At 45.6% G+C, this 12,526-nt stretch overlaps 1 protein-coding gene across 1 annotated transcript; it reads left to right on the top strand.

The window, feature by feature from the left end:
- The first annotated feature begins 9,777 nt into the window (after positions 1-9,777).
- Positions 9,778-11,175, top strand: LOC309346896 (actin-1-like). Its single transcript, XM_081871229.1, has one exon. The coding sequence runs from the start codon at positions 9,874-9,876 to the stop codon at positions 11,005-11,007; it is 1,134 nt and encodes a 377-aa protein (XP_081727355.1). The 5' UTR covers positions 9,778-9,873; the 3' UTR covers positions 11,008-11,175.
- Positions 11,176-12,526: the final 1,351 nt, after the last annotated feature.

Consider the following 12,526-nt stretch of genomic DNA (forward strand, 5'->3'; position numbering starts at 1 on the left):
AATATGTGTCTGTGGATCCTCCTCTTGCCTGGATTTGCTGGTGAAGCTCCCTGGAGTGGTTTTTCTTTCATTAGTGAACTTTTCTTAACCTCTCCAGCTGTTAATGAGCTGCCTTGCAAAATAAATGGAGGGTGCCAGCTTGGCAGAGACTGTGCAGCAATGTTTGCTTAGGATGGCTTAGGAGGACCAAGAAGCCTTGCCTAGGGCAGACTTTTGACCTATTCACTGGCAGTAACCCAGCCACTGCATGTAAGTCATCCAAGACAAGGTGGCCAGATTAATCATGATGCGAAGTAGGCTGCAGAAGGCTCCCGATAACAGCCCTTCCACCATGTTTCTTGTTAAGCTATATTTTGAGCTTTCTGGAGATGCAAAACTACGTCGGGGTTTTGAGGGAAGCAAAAGGTCTCCATGTCTTCTGCATATCCCTAGGAACCCACCCATCAAAAATATTGATGCCAACTTGGAGAAGCTTCTGTAGATTTGTTAGGGGAGTGAATATATATATTAGTGGTGCTGGATTTTCTTACTGGGTCGTTCATCAGAGTCCTACTCCTGTCCCCCATTCCGTGATCCATGAGGAAACTCTCTTGCAGCTCATCAGAATGTTCATCCATCTCACTCAGTACTGTGGTACCTTGGGTTAAGAACTTAATTCGTTCTGAAGGTCTGTTCTTAACCTGAAACTGTTCTTAACCTGAAGCACCACTTTAGCTAATGGGGCCTCCTGCTGCTGCTGCGTCGCCGGAGCACGATTTCTGTTCTCATCCTGAAGCAAAGTTCTTAACCCGAGGTAATATTTCTGGGTTAGCGGAGTCTGTAACCTGAAGCGTATGTAACCCGAGGTACCACTGTATTGCCTACTCAGACTGGCAGCAACTCTCCGTGGTCTCAGGCTGAGGTCTTTTTCTTCACCTGAGGGATATAGCCAATGTTATATGCAGGACCATAGTTTCACCACTCCTGCTCTAAACCTTCATAGCCTTCCTTTAAACCTTCGGAACAAGCATGGTGTAGTGGTTAGAGCAGGCTTCCTCAACCTCGACCCTCCAGATGTTTTTGGCCTACAACTCCCATGATTCCTAGCTAGCTAGCAGGACCAGTGGTCAGGGATGATGGGAACTGTAGTCTCAAAACACCTGGAGGGCCGAGGTTGAGGAAGCCTGGGTTAGAGAGTCCAACTAGCACCTGGGAGACCAGGGTTCAAATCAGCACTTACTCATGGAACCTGCCCTGTGACCTTGGGCCAGCCACTGCCTCTCAGACTAGCCTACCACACAGGGTTGTTGTGAGAATGAAGGAGCAGAAGAACCATATATGCCACCTTGAGCTTTTTGGAGAATGGAGCCTTGTTGGAATAGTACACCCCATCTTCCCCTCATTCTTTTAACAAGGCACCTCCAGTCTTTCTCACTTTCCCTACCCTCTTTCTTCTCTGCCATTGTCTCTTTCCTTCTTTCTTTTTCTTGGTTAGGAAAAAAAAAATGGGGGGAGTACAGAGGAGGAAGGTTGTGCTTGCCGCATCTGCAGTGGGAGGGGAAACACACAGACCCTCCAAAGAAGCTATAAAAATCAATATCTCTTAATGGAATATTAAAGGTGGTGAATAAGGAAAGTTCTTTTTTTATTATTTCTACCTCCCCAAAAGGAAAAAAAAAAAGAGATGGAGGGGAATAAGAGAGAGACAGAGAATATAGAAAACAAATTATAAACTGCACAAACAGGATGACGGGGGGGGGGGGGGGAGCGAAATCTCTGGCATTGTCCTTTTAAGGGAAACTTAAATTACTGAATTTGGTAACTTGGAAATCCCTCGGGGATGTTAAGACATGGCCTTCTACTTTTTAAACCCATTACATTTTTCTGGTATCTCTGGAGGGAGCCCAGTTTTAATAGTATCATCTGAAATGTAATGAACCCTTTGGTCATGATGAACAACCAGGAAGGTACAGGCCCCCAAGGAGTTCAGATTTAATTCCAAACAATCTGAAAAGAGGCACTTACAACCGCATATATTATTTCCTACTCTGGGAAAATAGTTGGGGCTTTTCTCTTTTTTTTAAAGAGGCATATGTCTTGGAAACTGAATACCTAATGTATATACATGCACGCCTGGCTGGGAAAGGAAAATCCACATATTTAACATGCTGGATGCAAACACTGAGCTATTTAGAGAATCTGCGGCTCAGCCGCCTCTCCCTGCTCTGCTGTATCTGCTGCTATGATTGTAAGGTGCTTGGAGCATAGATCTTACCTGTGGTGTTTTATGATGTTCCAACAGAAACAAAGAGAGAAACAACATCCCTTTTTTTTGGGGGGGGGGAGTAATTGACGAGTGGTGTCTGCAACAAAATGTTGCAGGGGATCCTCACTGTCTAGCAATGGCACTCTCGCTCAGGGTTCTGGCCGGTCATCCAGCCAGGCCCTCCTTGAGAGCACTCCATTTGATTTGATCTCATTTATTTATTCCATAAGAGTTATACTGTATAGCACTTGATTTTTTTAATAAAAAACCAACAACAACAACCTGAATGTGGCTTGCCGAAAGATTAAACAATAAAATGATAAGCAAAATGATCAACAGCAATCTATCCATATATACATGATTGCAATTTATTGCCCACCCTTCGCCACAAGGTACCGAGACAGGTTGGAAGAATTGAAAATACATTCTTGAAACAGTCTAAAAGAATCCACCATCATAATAATGATGTGGATCCCGAGAACCCATATCTCAGGTGTCAAAGGTAAGGATGCACCTTTGCGGGGAGGAAATGCTATAATTTAGGGGCTGTCACAGAGAATACCCTTTCCTGGGCCATGACCACCCCCAAACATCTGAGGGGGGTGGAACTACTAAGGCCCATCTAGTCCAGCATCAAAGACCCTGATGTGGGAAAAGACTGAGGGCACAAGGAGAAGGGGACGACAGAGGACGAGATGGTTGGACAGTGTTCTCGAAGCTACCAGCATGAGTTTGACCAAACTGCGGGAGGCAGTGGAAGACAGGAGTGCCTGGTGTGCTCTGGTCCATGGGGTCACGAAGAGTCAGACACGACTAAATGACTAAACAAGTCCAGCGTCCTGTTCTCCCAGTGACCAACCAGGTGCCCCCATGGAAAACTCTCAAGCACAACCTGAATGAAACACAAATTCTCCCTGCTTATGATTCCCAGAAACATGCAACAGTAGGGTTGCCATATTTAAAAAAATAAAATTCCCTGACACCCACAAAGTTGTTTTGCCATTGTGTTGCCCAGTGTCGGATTTAGGTTTGATAAGGCCCTAAGCTACTGAAGGTAATGGGGCCCTTTACATGTCCAGCTGTCCTTTGTCAACAACAAATTGTTGCTGGGTTTTTTTGTGCTGAATATATGCTATATGGTAATTTATGAACATAATAGGTATCTAAAGCCATTTACACATGTTGTCCTGCAACCAGTCCATGCAGAATGTAGACACCCTGTATATAGAAATGAGCAAATGAGCAAACCAGTGGTATTTTAGGGAGCAGGCTAGCAGGCAGGGCCCATTACTTACACATAGGAGCCTACACAACACAAAACACTGTTGCTGTATGTAGGCTTTATTTTATTTGTTTTTTATCTTATATTATGGAAACATGCAGTTTTTCCCCCTTTAAATATTTTTAGGGCCCCCAAGAGAGACGTATTATTCTACTACAGTCAAACCTCTGTTTCCGAACATCTCTGTTATCGTATGTTTCGGCTCCCGAACACCAAAAATCCAGAAGTAAATGCTCCAGTTTTCTAAAGTTTTTCGGAAACCTAGCATCCGACACGGCTTCCACTTGAGCGCAGGAAGCTCTTACAACCAATTGGAAGCCATGCCTCGGTTGTCGAACGTTTTGGAAATTGAATGGTCTTACAGAACGGATTACGTTCAACAACCAAGGTTTTACTGTATTATTATTATTATTATTATTATTAATATTATTATTATACCCCGTCCATCTGACTGGGTTGCCCCAACCACTCTGGGCAGCTTCCAACATTTATAAAAACATAATTAAACATTTAAAAAGCTTCTCTATACAGGGCTGCCTTCAGATGTCCTCTAAATGCTGTATAATTACTTTTCTCCTTGGCTGGGGGGGGGGGGGGCGGGTTCGCATAACTCCATACCCTCCAACATTTATCTAATGAAAATAGAGATGTCCTAAGGAAAAGCAGGACATTCCAGGATCAAATCAGAAACCGGGACAGCTTCTGTAAATCCAGGATTGTCCCTGGAAAATAAGGGACACTTGGAGGGCCTGAGCCTCCACTGCACATTTTTCTGCGGCTGCTAAAAAGCATTTTTGTTTACACAAGCCTACCCAGATGTTGAGAAAGAGGATGCAAGTTTTAATCTGTTTTTAGCCTATTATGGTTTTTTACTTTTTGAACGTCTCAAATTATTCTTACCAATTTATGGAACCTATCGCCCTCCAGATGCTGCTTGACTTCAACTCCCATGATCCCTCAGCATTGATTATGTTGGCTGGGGCTGATGGGAATTAGAGTTCAACAACTAGTAAAAGGTAAAAGGTAAAGGACCCCTGGACAGTTAAGTCCAGTCAAAGGCGACTATGGGGTTGCGGCGCTCATCTTGCTTTCAGGCCGAGGGAGACGGTGTCCACAGACAGCTTTCCGGGTCATGTGGCCAGCAGGACTAAAGCGTGACTGGTGCAACGGAACACCATGACGGAAACCAGAATGCACGCTGTTTACCTTCCTGCCACAGTGGTACCTATTTATCTACTTGCATTGGAATGCTTTTGAACTGCCAGGTTGGCAGGAGCTGGGACAGAGCATTGGCGGAGGAAAGGGGGCGGGGGAGCACACCGCCCCCAGCACCATCGGGGAAGGGGGTACCATCGCAGCTGGTCCCCCACTGGACACATGCTGCACACACCCCACCATGCAGGGCACCACGTCCCCACGGGCGGCACACCATGCCCCCCGGATGTGCACCATGTGCCCACAAGCGGAGTGCCATGCCCCTGGGACGCACGCCAGCCATGCCCCCGCCTGATCTCCACCCCCAGAGCATGCAGTTTCACCACTGGGACAGAGCAATGGGAGCTCACCCCGTCGTGGGGATTCGAACCACCAATTTTTCGATCGGCAAGTCCAAGAGCCTTAGTGGTTTAGACCACAGCACCACCAGCAACTGGAGGGCTATAGACTCCCCATGACCAATTTTGTGAATTGCTGCTTTTTAGAACGGTGCTATTTCATGGGTTCTTTTTATCAGAGAGCTGGTGTGTTGTGTCATAGCTAGAGTTTCAATCTAGGACCTGAAGACTCAGGTTCAAATCCCCACTCAGCCAACTGGGTGATCTTTAGCCAGTCACTGCTTCTTCACCCAGCCTACCTCACAGGGCTGTTGTGAGGATAAAGTGGAGAGAGGAAAATCCATGCATGCCACCTTGAGCTCCTTGGGGGATAGGTAGGACACAAATGTAATAAATGAAATAAATAAATTATTTGGCTTCTGCTGTGCACTGCCCTGTGGCTTATGCCAACGGCAACATAGAAATAACCCAATTAAATTAAAATGAATAAATCAGACATTATCCTTCCTGAAAGCCAGTTCCACAGGACCACCAATCTCATTCCAGTTCTTGAAAAATCCACCTTTTCTTTTCCCCTTCTACGTGGCTTTTAAAATGTCCTGGTTTTTTAAACTTGAAAACTCACTGGAGTTTGGTGTCGGGGAAGCCTAATGGGTCTTGTTCAGCAGTGGAATCAAATGGAGGAGAAAGTGGTTTGTGTGTGTTGAAAGAAAGAGAGAGGTCAATAAACACAGAAAGCTATGTAGAGTACCTGAAGTGGAAACTGTGTGTTCAGCCATTTTCAAATAAAGCAGGCAAAGAATGCCCTATAAATAGCTTATTAAACTATTTATGATTTGTGCCTCCTCACGGGGGGGAGATCAGCATCTGTGGGAAGCCATTCACAGGTGTTTGGGCTGAAATTCCAGCAATCTTGCCCTCGCTATAAAATAAAAACCCTACCCCGTTCTTCACAGTTTTCCAGAATCCTGCTTCTTGAGCCAAGTTCTTTGTCACCATCTGTCGTGGGAAGGCTGAAGCCCTCTAGAGAGGTTGTTTGGCTGCCATTTGGTCTGTGAGAATGAGCATGAAGGTTTTCTGTATTTTTGGAGTAGGTGGACATCCTAAAAAATGTAAGAAGCCCCCCTCCCCCCCAGATCAGGCCACTGACCCACCTAGTCCAGCATCCTGTTCTCACAGGGTCCAGTGAGATGCCTCTGGGAAATCTCCATGTAGGGCTTAGGCATAAGAGCACTCGCCCCTCCTGTAGTTTCCCAAAAGTGCCATTTGGAGACATTCTGCCTAAGGGAGCGCCAGTAGAAAAGAGTCATCATGGAGAGGAACTGCTGGGAGTTCTCTTTTTCTTTTTCTTGAAATCATTTTTATTTGATTTTACAAATATAAAGTTCTAACAATACAATCACACACACCAACAGTTAAAAGATTCCCTCGAATCTCTGGAATTCCCACCTTCCCCTCCATGGGTCCTTTTGTTAAACTTTTTCTACTGCATCTTTTTCAATAATCCACATTTTATATACTGTATTTTTCCATGTATGACATGCCCCCATGTATAAGGCTATGTCGGGGGACTCAAAATTAAGAAAATGGGGGGAGATTGCCCCCATGTATAAGACTACCCCCCCCCCTTTTAACATTATTTTTTAGTTAAAAAAAAAAAATCCTAGTCTTATACACGGAAAAGTATGGTAATCCCAATATCTCCATAGTGCTTGCTACTTTACAAGTGTTATTGCAATCCTGCTAGTGTTTTCATCTGCTTACAGTGGTCTCCAAGATATAATTTTTTCCCATTCTTTGTTGAAGTTTTGGTCTTCTTGGTTTCTGAACTTTCCGGTCAATTTTGCCATTTCGGCATAGTCCATCAGTATAATTTGCCATTCTTCTCCGGTAGGGATTTTATCTTCTTTCCATCTCTGGGTCAACAGCATCTGTGCGGCTGTTGTCGTATGCATAAAAAGTCTTTTCTGTTGCCTTGGAATATTGGCACCTGGGAGTTTTCTCCTCCTTTGTTCTTCCTGCTTTTCACATTTCCCAATGTGCTGTCATGTGACTATTCTGGTTCATGTAAAACACTTCTCTGAGGGCAAAAAAAACACAAAAGCCTTATGGATATATTATTCATCTTGGCCTTAAGAGCCCCACACTTCCATCTCCAACTACACCCATATAATTCACAACACAAAAAAGCCAATCATTACATCAATACAATAGCACCTCAGTATCAGATCACTTCAAAACATAAGTGGTCACCAAGATTAGGCTTACTCAGAGTAGACTTACTGAAATTAATAGAACTGGCTAACTTTTATCTGTTCGTTTCAGTGGGCCTACTCAGAATAAAAGTTATAACCCAGTACGACAAATAAATCGTTTTTGATAATATAAACATTACAACATTTTAAATCATTGTAAAATAAACTGCAAATCATTCAAAGCATTTCCATCAACCATAGCAAGCATTTCCAATACAATCACATAATAACATTAATAAAACCAGCAGCCACTGCACAACAGCGCCATGCAAAGTTGTATAAAAATAGCAAATAAAGTATATAAGATTTATCGAGGCTAAGAGTTAAAGAGGGCACAATTCCTAGCAGTTTGATCGTATATTATAAAATGCATCTCAATTAACAAATCTATGTTATAAAGTAAAGGGGTTAAGGGTTCTAAGTCCTATCCTGAGTAGACCCACTGAAATTAATGAAGCTACATTAGTCATATCCTTTAAGTTCAGTTGGTCCACTAGGAAGTAGGACTAACTTTGGATGCAATCCTAAAACTTGAATCACAGAATCATACAATTGTCAAGTTGGAAGGAGCCCTGAGGATCATCTAATCTAATCCACTGCAATGCAGGAATATGCAGGTGTCCCATCCAGGGATCGAACCTGCAACCTTGGCGTTATCAGCAACACGCTCTAACCAACTGAGCTATCCAGGCTAAGTGTGCCCATTGCACAGAGTTGCTGTTTAGTTCTGCCTGAAGCAGGAATGGAGGACCCATCGTCCTCTAGCTGCTGTTAGACTCCAAATCCCATCAGCCCCAGACAGCATGGCCAATGGTCAAGAATGATGGGAGCTGGAGTCCCAAAACATCTGGAGGGCCACAGGCTCCCCATTCCTGGCTCAGAGCAAAATATTGTAGCAAATGTGGAGAGGTTTCCTAGGGAGAAACATCTGAAAAGCTAATAGATTCCTCACCCCCCCCCACCCAGTAAGGCTAATAAACATTTCTTGAGGGGGGAGGACCTATAACATTCCTGGAGGCAACAAGAGCTCCAGTGCCCATTATTGCCATACTAAGGTTCTTTCTTTCTTTTTTTCCCCTGCGACACAAAACCCCCTTTGCACCTACAAGTCCTCCGCTCACGTTTCGAAGTGCCTCTTTATCTTGAATCTTTCAGCTCGGATCTGCTTCTGATTCATAACCACCTTTAATTAGGTGCTGGCACCTTTGCCATGCTGGCTGCAAGGGAGAGTAATTAAATTTAATGGAAGCCACCCTCGCTTTGAAGCTGGCCATAACTTAAGGCTATCAGGAGAAGCAATTAAAATGCAACTGCTGCAGGTCTCTCTACCCATTAACCGCACACACAGGTGACTATACACACAGACACACACACACACACACAGAGAGAGAGAGAGAGAGAGAGAGAGAGAGAGAGAGATGTATATTTCAGTCAAACTCAATAGTTTTCTAAATGCACTCAGATTATATATGTTGTTATTGTTACTGAAACTTCTCTCCCACTGTTCTTTAAAAAAACAAAAAGGCAAGGGGTCTTAAAACATAACACCACCTCAAAACAACAACACTATCCAGAATCACCGCAGCTCAAGTGGCAGGATCCCATGGATGCTTACTCAGAAGGAAGTCCCCCTTTGTTTCCTGTAACACTGAACTCGGCGGCACTGCATAGGACTGTGCGGTGTGAGATTCAGAGTCAGAGACAGTCACCTGCATCACAGGTAGGTCCAAACCGAAACCTGGAGAGGCTCCATTGATGCAGGCATCAATCCCCTGGCATCTCCAGGTAGGCTTGGCATAGGATCCTTTCTGAGTAATCTGCCAAGTCAGTGTCAATAATAGTGACCTTGGTAGACAAGCTTGTCTGATTTGGTACAAAGCAATCCCATCCACCCCATATTTTCTGTTCATCTTGGACCACATTCCCCACTAACCTATGATCCTGATTTTATAGATGATTAGGAACAACCTACTGGGACACGGGTGGTGCTATGGGTTAAACCACAGAGTCTAGGACTTGCTGATCAGAAGTGCAAGTAGATAAATAGGTACCGCTCCGGCGGGAAGGGAAACAGCGTTTCCATGCACTGCTCTGGTTCGCCAGAAGTGGCTTAGTCATGCTGGCCACATGACCTGGAAGCTGTACGCCAGCTCCCTCAGCCAATAAAGCGAGATGAGTGCTGCAACACCAGAGTCAGCCACGACTGAACCTAATGGTCAGGGGTCCCTTTACCTTACTAGGAACAGCCTCTATTGAGATATCATCTATTGTCAAATAAACCTTCCACTGTGCAGGTATTCCAGGTTTTTTTAAAAAAGAGATGGAATTAGTAATCTGAAAACATCCATCAGGATGGCTAGATCAGCTTCGCCTTGTATAGTTTGGCTAAAGCAACAGCCTTGCCTACCAGAGTGGTGGTTGTATATGACATCACCACTCTAGAATCTCCATTCTTGAACATTCTGTTTGGCCTCCAATCCCACCCTGCCTCACCAGACCAGCTTCTCCAGGCCAGCTGCGTAGAGAACCGTCCAAAGAATGTCTGATCCCAAGCTTCTAGACATCCCAGCTGTGATCTTTGACAATGGGTCTGGATTATGCAAGGCTGGCATTGCTGGGGACAGTGCCCCAAGGGTGGTCATCACAGCAATTGTTGGCCGCTCCAAAGCCAAAGCCACAATGCTTGGCGCTGGCCAGAAGGAATTTTACATTGGAGAAGAAGCTCAGTGCAAAAGGGGCGTCTTGTCACTGAATTACCCCATTGACCATGGCATTGTGACATCTTGGGACGACATGGAGAGGATATGGAGGCATGTCTATGAGTGTGAACTGAGGATCAAATCCAGCGACAGACCAGTGCTCTTGACTGAAGCCCCGCTGAATCCTCTCCAGAACCGGGAGAGAATGACGGAGATCATGTTTGAAAATTTCAAGGTGCCTGCTATGTACGTTGCTGTCCAGGCTACTTTGGCACTCTATGCATCAGCACGGACCACAGGGATAGTCATAGACAGTGGGGATGGTGTCACTCACACAGTCCCCATCTACGAAGGCTACTGCTTGCCACATGCTGTCTCCAGGTTGGACGTCGCTGGGCGGGACATCACTGAGTACTTCATGAGGCTCCTTCTGGAGAGTGGGCTTTCCTTCGTCAGCACAGCAGAAAGGGAAATCGTGAAAGACATCAAGGAGAAGCTCTGCTACGTGGCTTTAGATCCCATCCAAGAAATGAAAGCTAAGCCAGAATACCTTCTCAGAGAGTATAAACTACCAGATGGCAATATCATCAGGATTGGAAGCCAACTCTTCCGAGCCCCTGAAGCCCTTTTCGCTCCAGCTAACATTGGTGTCGATGCTCCTGGAGTCCACAAAATGGCTTTCAACAGCATCATGAAATGCGACATTGATGTCCGCAGAGATCTATATGGGAACATTCTCCTCTCGGGTGGATCCACCTTGTTTTATGGCTTGGATGAGCGTATCCTGAAGGAAATGCAGCTTCAAGTGCCAATTGGGATATCGGTAAGGATCATTGCCCCGCCGGAGAGGAAGTACTGTGTGTGGATCGGGGCCTCCATCCTGACTTGCTTGACATCTTTCAGACAAATGTGGGTCACCCTCAACGATTACAAAGATTTTGGCCCAGGCGTCGTTCACCGGAAATGTTTTTAAGACTGACGGCCTTCACCTGTGACCTTGCTAGAACAAAGGGAGCTCAAGAAAGGCCACAAACAGGTGCACTTCCCAAATATTTTCTTTTTTTTAGAAAGAGATTCAGCTGTTGTCTCTTTGGATTTATTGGCTGGCCAAAATTTAAAATAAAATAAAAAGAGAAACACACTTTGGATCATAGTGGCTTTTCATTGTTATCATTCTGTGTCTTCTGTGGTCTAATGCAGGGGTCAGCAAACTTTTTCAGTAGGGGGCCAGTCCACTGTCCCTCAGACCTTGTGGGAGGCCAGGCTATATTTGGGGGGGGGGGTGATGCAAGAGTACCACGAGCCCCAGTGGCTGCTTACCTGTGTCTTGCGAGTGGCAAGGGCTGGCGGCGGCAGAGGGACGATGAGTGGTGTGCAACAGGGCTCCAAAGAGGGGCTGCTTAAAATGGGCAACAAAGCCCAGCCTTCTTTCTCCTCTAGGCAGGGCGGGGAGAAGCCAGGAGGGAGGGAGGGAGGAATGGGACATTCCTCTGTTATCCCACTTTGGCCTTCACTGGGGTCCAGATCTCCACTCTCTAACCTTCTTGGTCCTTCTCCTTGGTATCAGACACCTCCTGTGGCTCTAATTTGACAGCCTTCAACTCACTGGGTCTTCCAGCACTAACTCTGTATGTGCCTCCCACATCTCATCTGGATCTAACCACCCACTCTACAACACTTCCACAGACACGTGACATCAAGAGGACATCACACACACTGCTCTGAGCTCCCTTTGAAGATGGGTGAGATAAACCAGTAATGGAAAAGTACACATTCCAGTAACCCATGGACAACAATTGAGAGGGTCCTCTTTAAGATTTATCCCTGCTCTCCTGATATTCTCTTACTCCAGCTGGCATCGCCTGAAATTCTGCTACTTCCCTTGTTCTCCATTACCCACCCCTAAGATGCACATTGTTTCTTCTTCTTTACCTGTCCTCGACCTCCCACTTAATAATGGGAAAGAGCAGTACCCCCCCCCCCAATATATCAGATGTTTTAGACCACAACTCCCATCACCCCTGTGCAACTCTCATCAGTCCTGCCCATTGGTCATAATTGCTGCAGTGATGGGTATTGTAGTCCAACACATCTGGAAGGTGCTGTGTCATAGGAAGGCTGGGCCAGATGTTCTAACCCTCTTCCTCTTTCATGCTTTTCCATGGCAAGCCCTGGGGCTGGGCTCGGGCTGGAGGATGGAAGTTCATCCAGGGCCCCATGATGCTGCACCACTGCCCGCTTCCTCGCCTCTCCTGGCTCTCACCTCTGGCCTCATGAGTCTGAGAGTCAGGCTGTTCCCGATAAGCATTTATTTGGACTCCGTAGAAACTTGCAGGACATTGTCGTCCTACCTGCACACAGAAAGCCTTACGTGTTTGGGGAAAGTGGGGGATTTGTGTTCTTTCAGCTTCTTCCAATTCCAGCTGCTGGATTTCTGGCTGATGGATTTGTGCTTCATCAGACATGACACAGTATGGTGTGGATGCATCTTA

This window comes from Podarcis erhardii, assembly GCF_964252035.2.
Source record: "Podarcis erhardii genome assembly, chromosome: 7".
Classification (NCBI taxonomy): domain Eukaryota; kingdom Metazoa; phylum Chordata; class Lepidosauria; order Squamata; family Lacertidae; genus Podarcis; species Podarcis erhardii.